Raw genomic sequence first — 24,519 nt, forward strand, 5'->3', positions numbered from 1 at the left:
ACAGAGACGCACAAAAAGCCGAGGTCTTGTTATTTCTGGCTCCAACCAACACTTGCAAAGAGGAGGCAGAGTCACGACCGGTGTCTACTGACACAGGCTCAGAGGTGTGCCCTGTGGGCAATGCCTCCTGCTGCACTCTTGCAACATGGCAATATCATAAACGAACAGATTTAATTAAAACCAGGAAACTTCAGCATTATTCATGACACATACGTAGCACCATAAATTCACTGCAGTGGCTACAAGACTCTGATTCATTATATCGTGCAATATTAAAAAAAAAAAGGGGGGGGGGGAAGAATGTGTCACACTCCATAAGAACATAAATATTCAAGCAGGGAGACTGTGGGCACTTAAATCCCATTGAAACTGGTTTCACTTTAAGAGATCACCCTGGACGGTTATATTTCAATTTAGCTCCATTCCCTGCTTTGCTTTGGAAATATACGCCAGATTTTTGCAATGGAGCATTTTATTTATGCATTTTAAATATTTTATAATCTAGAAAAACAAAATAAAGTCAATGGAAACTTCCATCTCTCCCCCTCTGTTCATTGCAATGTATTAAAATGTATGTTTATCCAAGGGGGAGGGGGCACGTTTTCCCAGCTAATAAGTAATTTTAAATTAAAACTAAAAAGGGAACGAGCTTATGGTTTCTTCCCTTTCCCATATATTGGTATGGTCATGAGCTGCAGAAGGGTTGTTAGTCATCCAGAAGAGCAAGCGCCCAGGAACCATGTACCCATGCCTAAAGAAGAAGGTGGCCAGATGACCTCACCATGGGTTGGAAAGGTCCATCTGGGGCCTGTGAGATGGAAGCAGACCCATTTCCCATGGTGTGCACCACAGCAAGACACCATGGGCTCCTTCCAATTGCCCCTTGCTGGGGCAATTCAGGCAGACCCATCTATGCTCAGCTTCGGAGAGGATAAAACGTCCTACAGGTGCCTTTTCTTCTCTGGTGATAACTACTGTCCCTGGCTCAGAGGCTGATTTCACCACATCTCCATTCATCAAACATGTCCAGGCTCCAAGACCGTTGCTGCGCTGCTGCCTGGGTTGAAGCACCTCTGCAAGCACACGTTGGACCTTCTCTTTGCACCACCCCATCCACTGGGAGTCAAATGTGAGTTAAACCTAAAACCTCTGAACAGGAGGTGCGGTGATGGCAGCTGTCATCTCTGGCAAAGGTACTGCCTGCTGGAAGACCCAATCCCATGAGTGCCTTGACAGGGAAAGAGGAGGAACCAGGAAAAGGAGCAGGCTGTTGCAAGATCCAAATTACTGCCCCAGTCTCTGAGCTGTTGCAGCAATCCTCCTCCTCTTCATGGGCTCCTTCCCCATCTGCGGTGCTGGCTGAGCTCTTCCAGGACAGGAGGAGAGCACCTTGGACCCCGGTCAGAGGCAGAGGGTTGCTGTGTTGCCTTATGGTCATCTCCCATGCAATAAAACACAACTGGATAGGCATTCCCCAGGACTGACCATGCAATTGCTGGCAAATGTACAGGATTTTGGGTGCTTCTCTCCTTATCACTGCAATGCCCATGGATTTGCCCACACTCAAAGCAAACAAAACCCATACCCTGGCCAACTGGATGCTCGCTGCATCCCTCTGCCTCCCCAGTACCACATCTACTCCAAGAGCAATGCCGAGGCTGGCCAGGGACTCCCTACCCAATGAAGGATGACTCAGGCAGGATTCGACCCTTTCCGGGTGGCAATGCGGAGCTCGTACAACGCTAGCACGATCTGTACAGCTTTGGCCTTTCTTGTGGAAAAACACTGTAAATGTGGTTTGGCTGGTGGCGAAGCTTTCCTCCTCTGAGCCCCGTGAAGCTGGGGACACGGCAGAGCAGAGCTGGAAGGGCAGGCTGGGGAAGGAGGAATTTGATGCTGAGCTAAGTTTACAGGTCCATTTCAAGGCAGTGTGAAATTTGCCTCCATGATTAAATCTAGCTACGAGAGTTCACTATAAAAACAACCCACGGCAAGAAATTTATTTCCTAGCCTTTTGCAAGGAAGGGGGCTTGAATTATTGTTTGGGGGTTTGTTTTGCATTGTAGGGGGAGAGGGGAGGCTGGTGAATATTTTACGGTCGTGAATAATGCAGCAGGGGAGGCAGGAAAAAAATAAGCTCATATCACTAGGAAAGTGTTGACAGGGCTGCATTTCTTCTGGGTTGCTTATGTGCTACGGAATACAAAGTAAGGAGCAACCTCAATATTTCAGGGAGGCAGGGAGGCCCCAGCATGTTCGCGCACAAGCAAGCCTGGCTCATCTCAGCATGTTCTTGTGGGAGAGCATCGGGTCCCTCATCCCACAGCAACTGGGGAGCCCCGGTCACGCAGGAGACCCCCCCTCAGAGTTCAGCCAAGACAAGCCTCTTCAGCTGCAGGAGCCAGGACAAGCTGTCCTACAGAGCCATCCTTCAAGATGTTGAGAAACTGCTTCTCTGAACCTCGTCCCATTGGGACATTTCACCTATTCGTAATAAGCAGCCAGCTGAGAGTGCTCATTATTGCACTTTTACTGGACTAACTCACCTCTTTGATCTCCCTGCTGTTGCCGACTCTGACAATTCCATCGCAGGCCTCATGGCTCTTGGTTTTCTGCATCCTTCCCTGATCAGGATGGCAGCTGAGCAAAATCTCAAGCGTACAGCATCAGCTGCACATTTGGGCACAGCCTTGCCAATACCTGGAGGAAGACTCCAGGCGTCACCACACCATAAATGTGAAATTGTCATAATATTTGCCTTGGGGCACGTACTCTTATTTTGGTCCCTGGAATCACTGCAATGCTATTTTCTCAGCCTCCCATGCTTTCCCTCTGGGAGAGTTTAGCAGGCTTTTCCAGGGACATGGGGCCATCCCGCTGCCATTTAGGGACCTCCAAGCCCTGGGGTCCCAGTCCTGGCCAGTTTGTGAATGGCACTGTTGGACCTTTAGTTCTTGGCACAGCCATGCTTTGGCTCATCCCTCTCCATACATCCACTGGAAAGCAAAATTCACAACAGTGACTCCTGTCTGAATATCACAGAGGCTGCCAGTGCATCCCAGGTCACGACTGCTGCCCCTGTCCTAATACAGAAGACTGTTGTGTCGTTGTATCTGCTTGTTGCAGTCCCATTAAAATACATAATATGTGACTTCCTTGTCTAACTCTTGCCTTCCTCTGAAAAAAAAAAAAAAAGGAATTGGCCCCCATTCAAAATGTTGCATTTTGGCTAAACGTGGAAAGAAAATGAACATTTTGTGTTTTGCTTTGCTTTCTGATGTCACCAAGAGACACAGGGAAGGACACGATAAAGGAACGGAAACAGGAGAGGACAGAGTCCAAATTTAAAAGGCAATAGCCTTTTTTTTAGCTTTCTGATGCCAAAGAGGAATGAAAATTTCAATATAATAAAATATTCATTGTTTTTAACTAAAATCAGTGTTTGATACTCAAAATTTCGAACTAAAACCAACCGGAGCACAGAGATTTCTTCGGAGACCCTGGAAATTCAGTGACGACTGTAACAGAACAAGGGACCCAGCTGCAGAAGCCTCACACCTCTGACTATTTTTTTAATAAAAATTAAACAACGGAGAGGCCACACACTCAACTCCAGGATAAACTCTTGCCTTTTCTGACTAAAACACCGAGTCCAGGCTGCCCACAAGCTCTCAGCTGAGTTAGAGCATCGCCCTATGAGCCACCACTGCACGGTGTGAGCCTCCCCCGCGCAAAATCAATTGCAACGGGGACGTCCCTGCACGCCCTGTGGCTGGCACCAGCTCCTTGTTCCCAGCTGGTGCAAATCTGCTGGGCTCAGAGGAATGCACCGGCTGATCTGCCCCAGGTGAGGGTCTGGCCCGTTGCAGGTCGGAGCTGTCAGTACCAGGAAGATGTCAGGACACTATAATGCATTTGCAGACAAAGTAACCAGAATTGATGAAACCAGATGGAGCTGGGAAAGCCTCAGCGCCAGGGAGGGTGGAATTTATTCTCGGCTCCACCCAGCAATAGAACAAAACAAGCTGTGAGTTACAGCCCCTTGTTCCCTGCTTTTCCATCAAATGCCTTTTTACTTTTCTCTCTAGGTGGGTTTAAAACTCCAAACCTCCCTCTTTCCCGTGTCACTCTTGAAGAGCTATCTCTAGTACAATTTCTGGGATGCCACCAGCTGATCAGTTATAGAAAAAAACCCTTCCAAATGTCAGGTTTGTTGTTACGTTATCCCAGCAAACTCGGAGACTTCAGCTGCGCCTTGAAGAAACAGGGTCTCAATTATTCAGAGAGAGATGTGCAAGCATCATTGATATCTCACAGCCACAGGGCTATTCCTGGGATTATCCTACAGGACCACCTACTTCTAGTCGTGTGAGCAGCATGCACCACCACTGCCAGACATCCAAAGACCTCCAACTCAAAGCGAGCATGGTTTTGGGCCCAGGTAGGTTGCAGTTAATCTACCTAAAACTTGGATGGGCCCCTTGAGTTGGGAGCACAAAATGGAAGAAATTAAATTAATGTAAGAGCTCCTTGAAAAACGGCCTCGCCACAACTGCCCCAACTTTCCCACTGAATAAACCAGACAGTTGCTTGCGGTTTCTTCTACAGTAGTGGGATGGGTCCTCTTCCAATGGCTCTCTTTGCCTTTGCAAAACAGAATATTTTGTGTTCTGGCATCAATACTTCATTTTCTTCTTGACACCCGACACCAAAGTCTAGTAGCAGAACAACTATGAAGACAATGGATATGTTCCTTGGTTTGATTTCTGCCAATGGCATGGCATGACATAGATTTGAAATTGCCAACAATGCTCCCATACTCATTATGTTCTTCTCCTGGAATTTCTTCTATGCAACACTTTTCGGATGGTATATGAACAACCCAGCCAGGTCTTGGAAGCTCCAGCCTAGTGGTTTATTTCCAGGCCCACTCAAGTACCAATAGTTTTTAACTTGTATATTAAGATGCTCTTGAAATTTTACCCTGAATGTTCATTTATACAGATGACATTTGCTCAGACATTCAGTGTCAAGCTTTTTCTGCCCTAAAGGACATCTAGAATTCAGATTTGGCAGCTATATTCAGCTACTGCTGTAATTGGCACTTGAAACTGAACATTTCAGAATCAATTTCATGCTTTTTCCACCTCCATAGCGCCTGCAAGACGTGGGAGCTGAGCGCCTCTCTGAGCGGGTGCCCAGTGAAACATGATCTGCATCCAGCCTACCTCGGCATTGCTCTTGATAGACTCTGGTTGTACCATGACCATCTGATAACATTGTCTGCAAGAGTCAAGACCTGCCAGGCTTAGACCTGGGGATCTAAAGTTTAAACCCTGCAGACATCTGCACTTCCCTTTGCTGGTTGGCAGCAGAGCATTGTACTCCTCTGGGACCTGAACCTGCCTGTTCCTCCCCTACTTAAGTCAATATGCAATTTCACGCAAATGTGTCAGGGGTGCTGAATCTACCTTTCTAAGATGCCACAAAAAGAAGCAAGAACAGAAGAATGAAATTTTGAATAAATACTGAGAGAGGATGTTAAAAGAAACATGCATTTACATATTTTCAGAAGAGATGTCACAAAGATGGACTTGCTCTTTCAAGGGGATTTTTTTGAAATTCAGAATGGGGTAAATTCTTTCTCAGAAGGAGAAACAAAATCTTTATAAGATTGCTGCAGCAAGAGAATATATGGATGGAAAAACATTCTGAAATGGTTAAAATGTTTAAAAAAGCAGGAATAAGAACCTAGACTTCCAATCTATAAGTTGAATTGATGCTCACAGGATTTACAGGCTCCTGCTTTCCCTTGAGGTGCCCTGTGGGAAAACTGAAGCCTTGAAACCCCAAGCAATCTCAGCACTTTGAAGTTTTGGAGATGAAGTTCCCAAAACTTCCAGTGCTGTGGCAAGAATTAAACAATCCTGACTATCATTGACCATCCCAAGGCTTCAGAGTCCAGTTTGACCACGTGGTACCTGGGTTTTCCCCAGATTTGCAGGCTCCCAGCTCCCCCCAGACACACACAACAGAACTAAATTTTGCAGAGACCCCGTTGCCCAGGGGCATCCTGGCTCTGGTTGGGAGCTATTTGCAATCTGGGTTGGGGGTGACCCATTCTTGCGGTCCATCCTGCAACGCCAAAGGGACCTCCAGCCTGCGAGGAGGCGAGTGGAGCAAACAAAGGAGAGCAAATTCAAAGCTCCTTCCCTCCCAGCAGTGCTCTCTCTGAGGGCCAACACCAGCAGGGCTGGGTGCAGGTGGCTTTTAGCAGCTCAGAATTTGCCATCTGACCATTTTGATTTAAATTCCACTTTCCATTGCCTGCGTTTAAAGTTCGGTGCATGGGCTTTTACAGCAGCAGTAATGAACCTGGAGTTCAAACAGCACATGGCGAGATCAAAAATTGCCAGAGCGGAATGTGTCCCACAAATGCAAAGCATGGCTTTTCATTCATTATTTTTTCCTTTACAGACAAGTTTTACAAGCTGTTTATTTTCTGATACAGTGTTGGCAGACATGTGGTCGGAGGAGAATCAATATCAGCACAGTGGGATGTATTTTCTTAAACGGTTTATAGGGGGGTCTTTGCTTTTTCAAAGGGGGATAATTGAATGTAGTACACACTGTACTTTTGATTTGTTTAACATGAAGCGTGAAATGGGTACAGCTATGATTCTGTCAATCAGTTTAACTATCCAGCGATTCATTTTGAAGCAAGGCCTCCTTGCAGGGATCATCTGGCTCAAGGGATGGGGAATTCACTCAGCATCTTCCCCACAAAAGTGCCAATTCCAACCCAGGCTGTGCTGGGACCTTGCTGGCCCCACAAAACAAACCGGGATCAGGGTCCCAAGTGAGCTTTGTGGATGCAGATAATCCCACTGCAATGAGGTGCCTTTGGACATCCCGTATTCAATAAGCACTGCGGTCAAGTTCACAGCAGCAAGGCAGGGAACAGGGATAAAGACTCAGGATTGGGCGGCTGAAGGGGTTTGAGCTTTCAGGGAGGTGTCACAAAACAGGACCAAGTCTCGAAAGCAGGGGTTATCCCTGCTCTCCACGGATCCAACAATACTCCTCTTAATCTCCAGGCGATGAGCAGGAAATTTAAGTGACTAGATCTCCCTTCCTTAAAGTGTCCTTTGAGAGCTAGTCCAATTTTCAACAGGATTTTTCCATGTATGCACCCTAATTCCATCCCTGCCTCCTTCCTTCCATGCAACTCCCAGTCCATATCTGATCACCACAATGTACTAACTTGTCTAAGGAACACCAGAAGCAATAGCCAACTACAGATGTGGGAATGAGGGGACCAAAATCACACCCACTGTTGGCTCCCCAGTTGAGTAACCAAATCTCATACTAGACCAAGGGCATCTTCACCCTGAATCCCAAACCAAAGCTTTTCTTCCCATCACTGCATCAATGACACATCCAAGCCCCTACATGTCCCTCCTGCTTACCCCTTCATGCACTTGGAGGCAGCTCCTTCCTTTCACCCCTTTAGCTTTTCTGTGAAGTTATTGTACAGCATGATAACCATTATGCCACGCTGGAGACCAGAGGTGCATACCTAACCATCCCCATGGAAATGCTATCTCCGTCTTTGGAGTAATCCCGTTGTTGATTAGGCATCTTGGAAATCCCATGCAACCTGGAGAGTCCTTTGACACCGCTGCACCAATATTCAGCTACTTCCAGTCCAGAGGAGTTTTCCCGGGGGGTCAGTCTCTCCAGACGCTTTATACAAAGCCACCTCTAATTCTGACCCCACAAATGTTGTGTTCAAAATGTCATTTTTTAAATGAATTTCCCCACCTGTCCACAGCTTTGTGTTTGAAATAACACAATGGTGAGGCTGAGCCTTGCATAGCTCCGTTTGTGCTGCAGTTGTGCAGGTTTTAGATGATGCAGCGCATTTCACCCCAGAGTTACTATGAGAAGGTAGAAATTTCTGTCCAGGGACACCCACCTTTTTTGTGATGTAACACATTTGCTCAGCAGGAAGATAGTCAAAGGGGAAGACAAATCTCCAGTTGAAGTTGCCCTCTCCTCCCATAGACCTGTAGTGCACATCTGTCTTCTGCTTGTTCTCCTCGTGGCCAACCAGCCAGCTGCAAAATGCAAACACGTTGCATGAAAAACTAGAAACTCACCAACAATTTTGCAGTTTACTCAACGTCACAGAGGCCATGAGCAGGTAATAAAATGTCTCTCACCCTTGTGAATGCCTTGGGCTTCTGTCTGTGGGGGTAACCGGGAGCCAGTAGGAGACTTGGAAGGGAATGCAACAGTCCCTGCAGTGTTAGGAGACGAACCTGGTTCGTCTGGTGGTAGCAGCCTGAGAAGCTCTGCAATGTCCTCTCCCCCATCCTCTGAGTTTTATGGATGTTTTAAAGACTCAACACTGTCCTAAGCTCTGGCTCGAAGTTGTCACTTACCCATCCATAAGCACAGATCAGCTTCCAGCCTGCCTTGGTGAGAGCTTCTTCCCTTTTGCAGACACCCCAACAAACCGACCTTGTAGTTAGCCCCTAAAACCACTCCTGTTGATGAGGCAACCATGCTAAAGGACCAAAGGGCCATTTTCCCCCTCTATTCTCTGTCAATTTCTCAAAGGTTATTATTTGGAAGTTCTAAATGGCCAAAAAGTTCTTCCCCAAGAAGATCCCAGAGTGGCCAGACCCTGCTGTGGCCAGGGTGGTCCCCAGACGCTTGTGTTAGATACAGGTCTTTGCAGCACAGTTCCCCTCCTGGTCTAAAAGAGCTTGCTGTGGTCATTCCACAACCAGTTCAGGGGCAAACTGAAAACTTTCCATAACAACTACTTTTTTCCAGCTGTGAATTTTGCAACTGTCGGGTTTTCATTCTGCCCTCTTTCCCTGTCCAAGATTTTTCAGTCTTCAGCAATCAACGAAACAAAACGAAACAGTAAAACACATCCATTTGTGTATTTAGAGCCCTTCTGGAGGAAAGCCAGAAGATTCAGAGGGAGCCTCTAATGAAAACAATTATTTCGTTTGATTGTTTTCCACTTAAATTGAAAATAAGGATTTTTTGCCCAGCTATACAAATTATCCCCTCTTCTACAGGTCCTGAGAGGAGCACATGACCCACCCCAAATGTCTTGTGGGAGACAGCAAAGGGAGGTCTACTCAAGTTCATCCTACGGTACGCATCACATGCACATGCGCTACATGGACAGCGAGGGCTTGATGGCAGTGTGAATGGTGTGATGAGGTTACACTAATACTTAGATTGTGGCTGTATTATTTGATGTGGTCTGATAGGATGCAAATGGCCAGCCTGTGTGTTTATCCACATCCTTCAAAGCTTGGCAGGGACCCTCAGAGGATACAGTGTGAGCACCCTCTCCTTGCAGGCAAACAAAAGGACAAATAAATGGCTTGATTTGAATGTCCCTTCGGCACGTGCTTTTTTTTCTTGCAGATTTGCTGCACCCTCTCTACTGAAGGAAAGAGATGCCAGAAATCAAAAGCATTCAAGTCAGAGTGCCCCAGAACTAAAAACATAACGTAGGAACGGCCGCAGTGAACAACCTAAGGCCCACCTTGCCCAGTATCCTCCCTCTGACCAGGGCCAACAGCAGATGTCCAGGAAAAAGCTTGAGACTGGGGCAAACACGTGCTAATACCTTCCCTACACACCTCTCCAGACTCCAATAACTTACAGGTCAGAGATTTCCTGAGCTATAGATAATGTTTTTGTACTTGACAGGACTGGATGGATTTTAAGCCCATTGGTGGGTCCAGAATTTTTCAGATCCTTGTGGCTCAAGGTATCTGCAACATCCAAAGGCAACACTAGGTTCTTATATGTAAGATGAGACTGTTCTCAAACTCGCACATCTCCCCTTCTGCTGAGCACAAGTGTAAGATCTTGGAGGACCCAGGCCATCCCTTTATTTAGAAACCCAAAAGGGGATGCAGATGAGTTTTAAAGATGCCACATAACTTCACATAAATCTTAGTAGTGGAGGTTGGTTGGTTGGAAGGGGACTCTGGAAACTTCTAGGCCAATTGGCTCAAAGTTTTACCTTGAAATATCTTGAAAAACTTGCAAGATGATGAGTGAAGACCTCCCACCTCCCATGTGACCTGGTTCAGTGTTGATCCATCCTCTTGGTGAAGTAAAACTTTTTATTGGAAATTTCACTATGAAAACAATACAAAAACATCCCCCATCTATGACAGTGACAGAGAGGGCTGTTAACCAAAAAAAAAAAAAAATCTAATGAGTTTCTAATGAATATGATTTCCCTACACTACCACTCTTTTGTCTGGCTACAGCACAAGTCTTTAGGAAGGGAAGGTCTCTCTGCACTCCGCCTTGCACAACCTAAACTTGGTAGAGACCTCTTCATGCTATTGTAAGATTATCAATAAAAAACTTATTACATTAAATAAAATAAATGGCAACTGAGTTCTGCCTCAGGCATAAGAGAAAAGCTCCTCTTTCATTTACCTGCCTAACTGGTTCAACAATAATTTACATATTATGTAGATGATAACGTACAAGAGACTGAGATTCCAGCCCTGGCCTTGCCTAATGGGTTAAACAGAGAATAAATTGGCAATAGCCTCCTCAGAGAAGCACTGTGAGATCTTCTGAAGGAAAACCACAGGTAAAAGCTCCTTATCTATTGAGTACACCCTAAAGTAGGCTCCAGCCCCCGCTCAGGAGGCAGCGATGGATGGAAGAATGGTCCTCACCAAAGCAGCACCACACCATGCTGGTAAAGGTCACTTTGCCCACAGGATCCCCTGTCTGTAGGACACATGCTTAAGCACAAGAAGGACCATTGCCTCCCCTCCCAATAGGATTATTCAGGCATTATTCAGAGATGCTAATGGTGCAGCCATCTGGGGGGAAGACGAGGAAGTTGAGCAATATTTTTAACTCATTTACAGCACCGTCAGGTTTGCTTGGTCATTGGGGATGCTAAAAGCCAGGAGAGGGATATCAGCAAGTGCTGGATGCTCTCGCTTTCCCGGTAACACCCTACAAGCACTACTATTTCAGAGCCCTGAAGTGCACAGAGCAGCTTAGCTGGAGCTGATAACAATGCACTTGATGTGAATACCAGGTAAGCAGCGTGCATTCTGGATTTACAGGAGGAAAATTGGGATTGTAAAAAAGGGATTTACAGTCTGTTTCAAAATCCTACCTCTTCCTGTCCATAAATCCAAAGAACGCACAAAATAAGTAAGTCCCTTGGCTGGGATTGCACCATTTTACACAAGATAAAACATAAATGGAGTCAGGCAGAGAAGGGAATGTGCCAGAGGAGTTACTGCTGGTTGCCACATTTTTGTGTGTTTCAAGGAAAAAAGGGAATTCCAAAAAGAGCAGCTATGCAAACAAGCCAATCTATGTATATGGAACAAGTGCGTGGCTGTCCCAGGAGAGGAGGTGGGAAAGGGTCGGCAGTGGAAATGCAGACTACATGCCCCTCTCTCCAATGGCTAGGCTGCTTCCCCACACCTTATCTCTCTAAATGTAAATATTGTAATGTAAGCATCCAAGAGATGCAAAGAAAAACTCAACATCGTGAAGTGGTTATGAGCCCAGCAGAGACGTGTCTGCCAAGAAGCTGGATGCATAGCTGGAGAGGTGTGAATGGCCCCTTCATCCCAGCGGGGGTTCATGTCTACCACAGCAAGGTAGATGCAAGAGCCATGTTAACTCCTTCACTGCTGCTCTTGCACCTTCAGGCTACAGTACCCAGAGGACACAGAAGCAAGGTGGCTTACCCTTTGACGTAGATGTCACTCATCTTCTCCCCAGTGATGCTGAGGTCATCAAGGATGACGTCCTTGGTGTTCCAGATGATGCAGCGCAAGAAGAACCTGGACAGCCCCAGGAACAAAAGCAACAAAAAAGGGTGAAAATCTTGGTCTAAAGCCCACCTGGACAGCCTGGTCATTCTACTCAGCTATTTAGCTGAAGGAGCTAAGACACAAGTCATCTTTCTCTGAAGATGAGCCCACATAGACATTTCTCAGCTGGGCAGGTGAATCCCTCCCCATCTGACATCTCCAACCCCTTTCCTCTCCCCTCACAAATGGAAGGTGCTCGAACCAGCACCTCACTGAGTAAGAAATGAGAAACAAGTCACCTCTTGGCTTTGCGTGGTGTAATGTTGAAAGGGGGGCCAGGATGACCCAGAGATTTCGGAAAAAGGTCCACCCACATCTGTAGCTTTCCCTGCATGGAAAGAAAGACACGTGAAGCCTGGTGAGCCTCCTAAATGGGTTACCTTCACCTCCTCAGTAAGATCTAGTAGTGGAGAGAGAAAATATCAAGTGCTCCAATGCTCCTTAGTTGAAAACTAAGGTTTCTTTAATTGGAAAAGTGTCATTAAGTATTATATTAAAATTATTTTAGTGTTAGTTGGGTATATGTTCATGGCCTGATATGTACAAGAGTTTGTTTTGGATAAGGTGAAGGTGCACTCTGGCTTTATTCTCCATGGCTGACTATCTTTACTTAGGGACATATTGAAGACTAAGTCCATGGGAGGTGTTGGAGAAGCAAGCAGTTCACTTGTTTTCCATCCTGTCACCAGTTGTCACCAGCTGGACAGCTGGTTTATGGGTTTCTGACCACGGGAGCGGAGGATAGGATGAGGAGAGGGGAATCTAATCCCACTTTCACAAACTTCTTCCAGGGAGAGAGCAGCAGAAATGCAGCTGAAATCTCAGGGGGAGGGTTTTTTTTTTAGGTGGTCTCTTTTACTGTAAAACACCAATAGGTGCCAATAAAATATTTTATTGTGCAGTCTCAAGGGTTGAAAGGAAAAAAAAAAAAGCCATCCTTTGATAATCAGCCCATCACGGAGGGGTTTGTGGTTTGCTTGCTTTTTGGCAAGAAAATCTTCCATTTCAGCAGAAAACTTTAAAAGCCCAACCTGGCTTTTAGCTCACTACAAACAGCCCGATAGACCCAGCCTGTTCCGTGGCTTTGCAGCAGGTCAGAGACATGCTTTTGGGAAATGCCCTGAATGCAACATGTACCGAGTCACACAGGTTAATCCCCTGGACCCAGCGTCACCCCTATGGATGCTCTTGGTTAGTAGGATCGGTGCAGGGCAGGCCCTGATTGCTCTGCCCATACGCAACCCCATGTCATGGAGGAAGCACCATTGCTAGTCTCCATGGCTGGTCCAACAAGACCATGACACCTGTACCTGTAAGAACAGCACAGACCTACTGGTCTGTGGTTACCTGGCAGCAGCCACCTCTTGCCTCTAATCATCATTTTCACTAGGCGAATTAACACGAAAAGATGTTAGCGTAGTTGTCAGTGCATTTACTTCTGCCAACAACTCTCCTCTCCCACCACTGGAGAGGTGTTCTGGTTAAAAATGAACCACAGAAGGGAAACAGCTGAAACAGTGCAGATCAGTGGCTGCGCACATTTACACCAGCTGCAGCGCTGGTCTCATGAAACTGCTTTTGCAATGCAACTGGAACATGTATGACAGATGATAATTAATCATTTTGTTCTTCGGGAAGCAGCATTTTTCGATCCAAATACATAAACTACACATATGTGTTAATCAAAGAAAAGGGGTTAAGCTAAATACAGGTACCTGGATTTCGATTGGTTTTGGATGGAAGCCCGTTTAGTTCTCATTTGGCTTAAAAACATCCAGTCTGCAACAGTACTAACACTTTACACCTCCAAGGTTGTGTTCATGCTGCAGAAATCATGCTGCTCCATTGCCAAAGGAGCCTGCATTAAGACTTTCAGATCAGAAATGGCTTTGCCACCAAAAAAAAAGAAAAAGTGAGCAAATGCTGACAAAAAAGAACACAGGAGGCTGTAATCGATCTCCCCAAGCACCCTGAGCAAGTCAGCCACAGAGCTGAGCTCCAGCCTGCGTTTGAAAGCCAGTGCTTTGCTGTGGCCCATAAGCTGACTCCCCTGCCCGGGAACAGGTATCCCCAGCTCCATCTCCAGGTATCCCCAGCAAGGCTCCGCAGCGAGCCAGCCACCTGCTGACATTGGATCGAAAGGCGAGGATGCTCTTGGTCTTGTCCTGGACACGTCACACCACTCACCTGCTCGATTTCTGGCTGGAGAGGGCTGTAAAGAGGTCTTGTCTCCACGTGCTCCGGCACCAGCCCTTGCTTCCGCAGCACGTAAAGGGCGAGACGCTCCTCCACCGGCCCCAGGTGGGGGTTGAGGGGTTTGCCATCCTCTGCCACAGAGCAGACAAAGAGCAGCATTACAGCATGCCACGGCCACAGCTGTGCAGGGCCAGATTCTGGCTGCCCCGTGGGAGCTCCCCAGGGATCAAGCACAAGCCCACCAGCTCGCCCACAGCCAGGAGCGAGCAGGAGGAGTGCAGCCTCCATTTGCACATTCACTGCCATCACGAAGCCTCCAGAGCACAGGGCAACCCATTCCCAGTGGGACACGTGGACAAACTACCGTGCAATAGGACAGGGACCCGCAGTAAGTCTCACGCAAGTCCTCCCCTAGATCACAGCAAGTGAAACACTGCAAGGACTAAGTTGAAGCATGTGGAAAGGACAGTCTAGTCTTTGATCCTGCCCAAGGGTTCAGGCTCCCTAAAATCACAGCAGTTGGGGCTGCAGGGTTGCCAGCAGCCCTTCAGCCCATGCTACTGCTCTGCTGCCGTTCCCACCACCAGCAGAGGTTTATCTAATGTGTGATACAAGCTCTTCAGGGAGAGATGAAAGGGTATGCTCTGGTACAGTTTTCAAGCACTGATGTGATGGATATTGTTTAAATCCCATCATTTAAAACCATCCAGGATCTTCAGCTGGGCAGAGAGGAGTGCAGTGGGAATGAGCTTCCTACAGGGTGTCACTTCTTCTATGCTGGGTTTGGGGTGAAAGACAGAAACAACAGGAAAATGATGGCTATGCAGATGCCAGCAGCACAGCTCAATGGCTGCTCCTAGTCCCTGCTCCGGTCCTCACTGCTCCCACTGGGGTATTTGTGGTCTTTCATCAAAATGGGCCAGTGCACAACAGCCACCGCAAACACCGAGCTGTCCATGAGCACACCTGAAACCTTCTCCACCTCCTCAACCCGCTCCACACCAGAACCTAATCCCTCTGCAAATAGGCCATAAATAATGGACGTTTTTGACATCCCTGCTCCAGCACTTGGGATCCCTTGTTACATCCAGGTATGGAGGATGGCCAGCTCGGTCTCGGGGGAGCCTCCTCCTGCCTCCCCATCCCCACATGCCATGCTGGTGCTGGTGGAGGACATCACCCCCAAGACGTTGCCTTTCAGCCACAGCATTTCAAGGCCGTGCACCTTCGAGGACCTTTGAAATGAAATGTGCTCCATAAATATTATTACAGCTCTGCAACTTTCAGGTGATATATCCCAGCTCCTTTCTTGGCAATATCTTGAAGTGCTTAACTTCAGACATATGGGCTATTTCCCAAGCAGTGGAAACCTGGCGTGCGTGCATGTGTGTGTGTGTGCGCGTGTGTGTATGTACGCACAGGAAAAAGAAAAAGCCCCTCTCAGAAAACAACAAATGTGGGGGTTATGGAATAATGGTCCGGGTGCAGTGCTTGTAAAACCCATGCTCTCGTGTTTAATAGCTTCACTTTATACCGCCAGGTTCAGATCTGACATTGCTCTGCGAACACAGCTGGTTTCCAGATCTCCTTGAGGTCAAGCATCAGACTTTGTTCTGTTTTTTGAACTGATTGCCATTAAAGCAGAGGAAGGTGAAAGGCAGGGGCTGGGAGAGGGGGGAAGACCCTACTCGGTTTAACACCTTTCCAGCCCTTGCTGAAAACCTTTCGTATAAGAGGAGGCTGCAAAGGAGCCATTGCTCCCTCGCTACTCCTCTTCCTAAGAGAAGAACCATGAATTTGTGCCTTGATTCCCAAGAGCAAGGAAGGGGGATCAGCCCTGGGCTGTGCCATCTTGTGCCTCTGCAGGCCAAGTCCGTCTTGACAGCTGGGCAGTACTGTAGTGGCCTTAAAGTCAAACTGCAGCTCCTGGGCCATACAGTGGGGTTTCACGTCCTCTCTGGGCTAAAATACCCCTTCCACGCTTTAAAGCAGAGTTATCCCTAAAAGGCCTGCTTCTGCCCCCAGGGATGCCAGTCAGACGAGCAGGAGTTGATGCCCAGGATATTGCAGGTGTCAGTGTTGGTGGGTTTTTGTGCAAACAAGAAAACGCCTCCCCAACACTCGGTGATATTTTCTCCTTGCTGGCAGAGGCTGATTTTGCACTTAGAGCTAGAGCTCACCTCGCCCACCGAGGCGTGAGCCCTGGTGCGATACGCTGGGCACTGTGTGTATGATATTGTCTCCCTCTAGTGACTCCAGCCCCAAAACGCAGAGACACAAACAGCACAACTGCTGCTTCCAGCCCAAGCTGCAGCTGGAAGACCAGGCTGGAGCCTCTCTGGCTGCGATGGACTTTGCTGCTCCCAGCCTGCTTGCATTTGGCTTGCTGCAAGCAGTAAAGGGCAGCCTCTGGAGGCCAAGGTTAACGTGGCTGGATTGCAGGTCTGGGTTTAGCCCCGGGGTTTGATGCGGATCCAACTGCAACCTGCAACCTTTGGGGCAGAGCCAACCTTGGGAAAGGTGCAGAGCCAACCTGGGCAGCAAGGTGGGGAGAACGGGGACGTGCCCATCACCCAACTCCTGGCCTCCATGGTAATCCCCCACCATGATATGCCCATGACCTCCACCTCCATCCCTTGCTCTGGATAAAGGAAAGCTATTAGCAACCCCAAAGCAGCCCCATTACCTTACCCAGTTCAGAGAGGATGTACTCATGCTCCCTGAAGATGACCCGGTCAGACTTGTAGGTGGGAGCCTTGTAGTTGCGCTGCAGGGAGAAGAGGTGAAGCAGCTGGGAAGGACGGAGTTGGTCTCGCCACTGGTTGGGTCCAGAGCTGAAACCAAACAGTAGGGAAAACAGCAGGTCAACAAGTGATCAAACATCCTCCAGCCTCAATAAGGGGCAGCAGCAGCGTTACACCAAAGAGGTCTGGTCTGAGGAAGGTGCAGCTCACTCTGAGTCTGCACGTCTGCAGCCTTCTCAGACACAGCTTTTAAGTCTGGGGTGTCCTGATTTCCCCCCACCCCCAATGCACCATGTCACCCTTCAGCTGGCCCTGTGCATGGAGGATGTCCTCACCACAGCGTGCACAAGAGGCATCAGGGACGTAACAGGATCTCCCCAACGAGATTTCTGTTATTTGAAGCATTTCATGCTTCTGGAGGGGAGCCAGGGCTCTGGTAAGTTCCTCAAATGCGGGGCTTCTCTGGTGTGAATCTGTCTCTCTAGCCAAATCTCTGCGGTGAAGTACAGCATTGTCCAGGTCCCCTTGGGAGAGTCCTGGAACAGCAGACCTCTGAGTCAAGACATCACCCTAGTACCCATGGCCAGCCTGGCATCACGCAGCCCTGGCAGCTACAGAGACCCGCCGCCTGAGCCCGCAGAGGTACTTACATGCAGTAAGTTTGGGGGAGGCCACAGCGTGCCCCATATTTTGACAGGAACCGGTTCTCCAGATCTATGACCGTCTCCCCAATCTTCTCATCCTTCGACAGGAGGTCGTAGTCATAGAGCGTGATCTTCAAGTCTTTCTCCAGGGGCAGAGTGCAGCTCAGCTCGAACATCCTGTGCAACAGGAGCCAAGAAATACCCATTAGATGAAGGTTCATTCTGCTGAGTGCCCCATGGGAAACAGACCCACACACCACCCCAACCCACCAGTGCCAGGAAGGACAGTACACCCACTGCGCATCTTTGCTGCATTGGTCCAGTACTATTGGTCCTGTGTTGTACTGGCTTAGCTTGTGGATCTGCACTAAGCAAGCATGCTTTGGGTTTCTTTTTGCCTGGGTGAATTACTCTCAAGCAAACTCTGCCACTGCTTAGTTTCTCCATCTGCTAATTGGACATAATGGTGGTCACTGCAATATCCAGGGAAAAGAGCATCAGGCGAGAGTCAGGAATGATCATTGCCATGGAATTTGAAAGGGGGAGAAATGACAGCTTTAGAAAACCATCTGCTCTTTGAGCCCAAAGAGCAAATGTCCAAAACAGGAGTCAAGCCTGCCTGGGCCAAGCTTATGGTCAGCGTGAGGCTGACCCCCCAAAGCCTCCTTGCCCTCTCCTCCCAGTTCTAAGCACCTTTTTTGTGTGCTGTCTCCTCCGACGTCGTTACACCACAGTCAACATACTGACATAACATAAAGCAAGAGCAAATCTTCCTCTCCCTCTTCAAGTAAAGGACGGCAAGAGACAAAGCACCAAGACCTTGCCAAAACACAACACCCAGATCTAGACTGAGCTGGTGCTCGTGGATGTCAGCGATGTGGAAGGTGGTACAACAGGGTGAGCAGGACAGTCCAGGACTGACCCAGCACTACCAGGAACCCCTCCACCTGCTGCTGAAAGGCAGGCAATGCTGGGGAGAAACATGACGCCCATTCCCACTGCCAGCACCCACCCCGGAGCAGCTTTTAAGGAGGGGAAGTGAGTGATTATGCCACCAATTAAGAGTGCAGGAGGAACTGGGGTCAGCAGAAAGTAATTAGCTAAAGCTGGACGGCAGCCAGCCGCCCAGGGAAAAGCTCGTGAAACAAGAGGTTTAATAGCCGCCAGCAGCCAGGACCTCGGTTTTACATCTTGCTTTAAAGACGGGGTGGGAGGTGCAGCACGCTGTCTAGACGGCCTCTGGCTGGGAGCCAGGCTTGGCGAAGGAGGACTTGCACTGCCAAGCAGAGCTCACCGGGGTCTGGCTGTGGGCTCTGTGACAGGGCAGTAGGGCCTGGCCCACCGGAGGTCAGGGCTCCCTCCCTTATGCTAGATGGGGAAAAGACACTTTGCATTCACCATAGGAAAGGCAGAACTGCCATCTCCGTTTGGCTGAAGAAGAGGATATGTCGTGTCTAATGCACACTGTCCTCCAAGGTCTCACCAGTATCACCTTCGCCATCCCTCTCCCTTTTCCTCCATCCTTGCAGATCGTGTATCTCCCTCTCGGTCTTGCTTTGTTGGAAAGGTGTCATGGCATTGACAGCCTGAGCTGGTAAAAACCACCTAAGAAAACCAGCTGGATGTCATGTGGAGTAGGGCTTGACCCTTGCTTGTGCTGAAGCATAACCCCCTAGATCTAATCCCAGCTTTTCTGGGAGACCAAAGTCCTACTGGCACATAGAGGTTGAACACCAGGTTTTCCTCTGCCTGCCTCTGCTTTGCCTGGTCCCTATGGTGCTTTCTGTCTCTGATGAACACCCTTTTCTGAAAACATTATCTTTTGCCCTTTATCCCAAGTTTGTGGTCCTAATGCAAGGTGAACAACTAAACCAACCCATATCATGTTAATAGATAATCCTTTTTCAGAGCATCTGATTCTGAGGTGTACCATGCCACAGCCTAATCAAACAGGCCTCCATTCATCGCGTCTTTTCTTCAGACTTTTAACCAAAGTGCCTAAATGAGGAGCACAGTTTCCCAGACTCTCTCTACCATCAGTGGGATGAGGCAGATGCCTCCACAGGGGAGTCTCAGGTCTAAAAACTCCTCCTGATGTCTCTGTTGATGACAGAACAGATCCAGTCCATGCTCCGCAGCTCAAAGTCCCAGGGAGAAGATGAGCATGAGCCATGGTGGGTAGGACACTGGTCAAGCCAAGGCCAGACTCACTTCAGCAAGGTTAACATGAGCCAAGAGCACACCAAGAGAATCGTAGAATGGTTGGGTTGGAAGGGACCTTTAAAGGTTATCTAGTCCAACCCCCCTGCCGTGAGCAGGGACATCTTCAACTAGATAAGGTTGCCCAGAGCCCTGCCAGCCTGACCTTGATTGTAAGTTGGAATGGGAAGCTGGCCTGGCCCTATTCCTTCAATATGACACAAAAAACCACATGGACTCCAAGCTGAATCAAAACTTACTTTCCAAAGACGGGCTCCAGCGTACAGGGGAGGTAATTGTCTTGGTCATTTATGGATTTCTTTCCCACTGAAATCTTCACATAGGGATCGCACTGAAGATGGGCATGAAAATATATTCAAGAAAGAGTCATTGCACAGCAATATTGATGACGAAGGAATAACTCTGCCTCCCCTTGTCCCACCAAGCAGGATCTTCTACCACCCTTGACAAACACCTGTTTTCAAGGATAGAATAGTCTGACCATTACCTCCTTACTATAAATCTGACCATCGTCAAGAGTTAACTGCACTGCAATTCCATTTTGAGGATGACCGAAGGACCAGTTAGCAGTCTGGGACAAGAGTCCAAGCCCTTCTGAGGTCCATAGGATGGAAAAGCAATAAAAGAGCCTGAAAAAAACTACTTATGGCCCCTTCAATGGACTGGGCTTGCTCTGAAGTCCTCAGGACGTTACTGTTCTCCTCTGAGTCACCTATTTTGAGATTCCATTGAGGTCATCATTTTTTAAGTTTGAGGTCTACTCAGAAATAGATTTACAAATGTAGGCAACTAAAATGTCAAAGGAGAAACAATTTGTTTCAAAAAATGTGGTTCAAAACCATTTATTTCCAAGATGCTGCAACAAATTTAAAAAAAAAAAGAAAATGGAAGCATACGTTAACATAAAGCCTCTTTGTGCATTTAAAAATTGTATCAGATATTTTTGAATTTTTAGCAAGTTTTTAAGCTTCTCTCTCACAACTAAAACTATTCTGGGAAACTAGCATAAATTTGAAATGTGGTGAAATTAATCAGAGTCATCATTTTTGCCAGGAGAAGAAAAGAAAAGAAGGGAAAGGGAAAGGGAAAGGGAAAGGGAAAGGGAAAGGGAAAGGGAAAGGGAAAGGGAAAGGGAAAGGGAAAGGGAGGGGAGGGGAGGGGAGGGGAGGGGAGGGGAGGGGAGAAAAAGAAAAGAAAAGAAAAGAAAAGAAAAGAAAAGAAAAGAAAAGAAAAGAAAAGAAAAGAAAAGAAAAGAAAAGAAAAGAAAAGAAAAGAAAAGAAAAGAAAAGAAAAGAAAAGAAAAGAAAAGAAAAGAAAAGAAAAGAAAAGAAAAGAAAAGAAAAGAAAAAAGAAAAGAAAAGAAAAGAAAAGAAAAAAGAAAAGAAAAGAAAAAAAAGAAAAGAAAAGAGAAAAGAAAGGAAGAGAAGAGAAGAGAAGAGAAGAGAAGAGAAGAGAAGAGAAGAGAAGAGAAGAGAAGAGAAGAGAAGAGAAGAGAAGAGAGAAGAGCAAAACTAACTTCATCAAAAAGGTGGCACCCAGCTTGAGTCCAGTACTGGAGGGACCCACCATCCTAGCTCACATCAAAAACAAAGAAAGCAAAAATATTGGCTAGTTATGCTCCCTGGAAAAAAACACACGGAAAAAAACACAAGAAAAAAAACTTGTAGTTTTTTTCAAGAAGCAAAGAAAGGAAAAGGAGTGCTTGGGGAAGGTCTGCAGCATGAGGATGGACTGGGCATCCAGTGGAAAAAATAGAGTTAAGAAGGATTTTTCCCTGAGTTTTTTTGCAAACTGGAACAAAATGAACATTTACTTTTTTGAACCAACACAATTCTCTTTTGCACTGAATTTTTCTTGCAGACTGGCAAAGCTTTGCAAAAAGCAGTCATGTGAAAGACATGATTTTGTTTCCTTTGGCACCAAGTTAAAAAAAAAAACCAAACTCATTTAGCTATTTTAAATTGCCCTACTGAAAAATCCCCCAGGATGGAGGAAGAGTTGGCTCCTGGGATTCCCAGATGTTGCAATGGAGGCAGAAAGAAGAGGCAGATTTTCTCATTTTTGCTGTCACCGCTGTTTCTAAATTTTAAGCCATATATACAAATTTTGATCAATTAGGGCTGACCTGTTGAAAGAGCCCACCCCGTGAGGCAACATTGAGGTCCACCACAGCTTTCCCCAGCAGGATACCTTTCCATTGGCGTCCTTGGGCTGGAGGTCGAAGGCCCTGATGATGTAGACCCTGACAAGACACTCCTGGGGTCCTCTGGCCGGCAGCTGGTGGAACTGCCGAGGTGGCACTGGGACTCGCGGGTCATCTGGGAGAGGGTAAATTTTGAATGAACCCTGTGAAGGACAGATATGTTCAGCTGCGCTTGCACACCGACACGTGCAGATGGTCTCATGTGAGCAAGCTTGCAAAAAAGTCTGGATGGTTGCATAGAATCACACAATCCTAGAACGATTTGGGTTGAAAGGGACCTTTAAAGGTCATCTAGTTCAACCCCCCATCCATGGGCAGAGACATCTTCAGCTACATCAGGTTGCTCAGAGCCCCATCCAACCTGACCTTGAATGTTTCCAGGGATGGGGCATCTACAACTACTACAATACTGGGGACAGAGCTCAGATCCTGACCCTCTTCTATCTCCTAGACCAGACCATGTCCTGTCAGGCTCTTCATGGTCGAGGGAGCCAGGAACAGGGTGAAGAGCTGCCCATATCATTCATCCCTTGCCTGAACATCAATGCAAACTCTGTTATAAGTCTGCACAGACCAATTCCAGCCTGTTTGTCCTTTACATCTTCTACTTCACTGTCCTTTGAGCCTTCATGCTATTAAAGTGGGGTGAAGGAGCCTTCCTATGAAGCAGCTCCCTGAAGGCTGAGGCTGAGAGTTTCCCTGCAGGGACTGTCTTAAAGGTTCCTGAACAAGGCAACTGGTTCCTGAGAGAAGGACGGGAAGAGGAGAGGGAAAATGCAAATATTTACAGGTGTTTTATTCACCAGAGCTGATTTCCTCCCGGTGAAGTGGCAGGAATCAGTCTCTGGGTATTGTCTGGGGTAGGAGAGTGCTGGGTAGGAGTAGGAATTAAAAAGAAAAAAAAAAAGCTAGAAGAATTGAATCCATGATCTCTTGCAAATAGGCTAAAGGTTAAAAAGAGCAAAGGATGCATCACTCCTCTGCACTGGACGGACAGCTCTGAGCACCAGTGTGGCAAGATCATCAGTGCTCACACACGCACCCACCACCACTCCGGAGGAAGAAGATGCTCCATCGCTTACATCCAGCATCGGTTTCAGATGGGTTTTTGCTCCAGGATGACGGCACAGCCTAGATTGGGTTTGAAGCTTGCAATGCACTTGCTGCTGGGAATCCAGCAGCCAGATCTGCACAGGCAGGTTGTTCAAACTGAGACAAGTGGTCTACTTTTATGGCCTATTTCTCACTGAAGTCCTACCCAAAAATAGTCAATTAGCATCATCCCACTCAGCAGCAAGACTTTACACCCAGCAGCGTGTGTTGCCGGGTATGGGTACAAGTAGAAAGAGAGACATCACACCTTGAACTCCCCCACGACTGAGGGGTCCTCATTTGAGTCCTGCGACCGGCCACGATACAGCTTGAAGGTGTGGCAGAAGTCAGACAGATGCTCGAAATCCTCCACGTTCTCCAGCTCTGTCTCGTAGACCTGGGGAGGGAGGGAGGGAGAGATGAGGGCGAGGGCAGGGACTGCTCCTGGGCAGAGAGGGACCAGCAGTGTGTCCCCACCAATATGGGATAAGCTCCTTGATCTGGAGCAAATACCACCCACTGGGACAGAGTCCTGGGACCCGTCACCCTTGTTTCCCCCCAAGACAGTGATGAAGAACAGACTTTTGGCAACCCTACAATAAACAACAGCACATTGCAGAAGACCCAGACTAAGCCAAGGTCTCACAGAGGGTTTTTCATCAGCCAGAGACCTTCCTGCTGGGAACATTTTCCTTAAGACGAGGCAAGGTTTCCCCCACTTTAGTCCTATTTCGGCTCCTGTGTTAATTTTAGCCCTTCTTGTAACAGGGCGTCTAAATCTCCCCTTCCCTTAGCAATCTCTGCTTCTCCTTGTTGTTCCCAAACACTTTTCAGGGCAGGAGTTCCTCACCTCGTGTGCCACTTAGAAATGTGACAATTTCTTGAAGGCTGCAAAGTGGAAAGCTACCAGAAACAATTTTGCAAGGAAAATTGAGTTTTCAAAACAGTTATTTTTTAAAACAAAGTACCTGCTCTCTGGGGAAAACAATCTATTTTTTTTCCTGGAAGAAAAAAAAAAACCTAAACACTCAAAAAAAATCAAAGCTTGTGGAAAAACAACATGGAGAGCGCAGGTCCAATGAACCAGAACCAGCCAAGGCCACTTACCTTCAGTGTGTCAAAGCCCTTTTCTAAATAGGCGCCACATTTTTCCCTTTCTCCTGTGGAAGCATAGAATTTGCTCCACCAGTCAATGAATTCTTCCTCCTGCAGCAAGGGATACCAAAGTTATGTATCTCCATGAGGAAACCCCAGTGATCAACAACAGCAGCATCTCCCATAATTGCTGGAGGTGAACTTCTGCCCTGTGCACCAGCCCCAAGCTACGGCCTGGGTTTGGTGGGTCTCTGTCCTGCAGAGGCAATGAAGCTATCGTGAACCCAACCTGCAGCTCCTCACTCCCTGGTTTCAAGGTGCTTTTGGGATGCTTCCAGCCCAAATCCAGCTGTTGCAGCCACAGCAACACTACGGATCTAGACCTGCCAGCAGAGAGGATGATTGTCCATGGGAGGATG

General features: G+C 47.5%; 1 protein-coding gene across 9 annotated transcripts in view; it reads right to left on the reverse strand.

Moving 5' to 3' along the window:
- DYSF (dysferlin) overlaps positions 1–24,519 on the reverse strand; it is a 107,795-nt gene that overhangs the window by 13,869 nt on the left and 69,407 nt on the right. For all 9 annotated transcript variants that reach the window (XM_054203466.1, XM_054203460.1, XM_054203464.1 and 6 more), the window contains 10 exons: positions 24,113–24,211; positions 23,274–23,402; positions 21,901–22,056; positions 19,950–20,041; positions 17,497–17,667; positions 16,794–16,936; positions 14,094–14,233; positions 12,146–12,234; positions 11,781–11,876; positions 7,979–8,120 (listed from right to left, as the gene is read on the reverse strand). In XM_054203466.1, the coding sequence (XP_054059441.1) occupies positions 7,979–8,120; positions 11,781–11,876; positions 12,146–12,234; positions 14,094–14,233; positions 16,794–16,936; positions 17,497–17,667; positions 19,950–20,041; positions 21,901–22,056; positions 23,274–23,402; positions 24,113–24,211 (1,257 nt within the window). The remainder of the gene's footprint in view (positions 1–7,978; positions 8,121–11,780; positions 11,877–12,145; positions 12,235–14,093; positions 14,234–16,793; positions 16,937–17,496; positions 17,668–19,949; positions 20,042–21,900; positions 22,057–23,273; positions 23,403–24,112; positions 24,212–24,519) is intronic.

This window comes from Rissa tridactyla, chromosome 5 (genome assembly GCF_028500815.1).
Source record: "Rissa tridactyla isolate bRisTri1 chromosome 5, bRisTri1.patW.cur.20221130, whole genome shotgun sequence".
Taxonomy (NCBI): domain Eukaryota; kingdom Metazoa; phylum Chordata; class Aves; order Charadriiformes; family Laridae; genus Rissa; species Rissa tridactyla.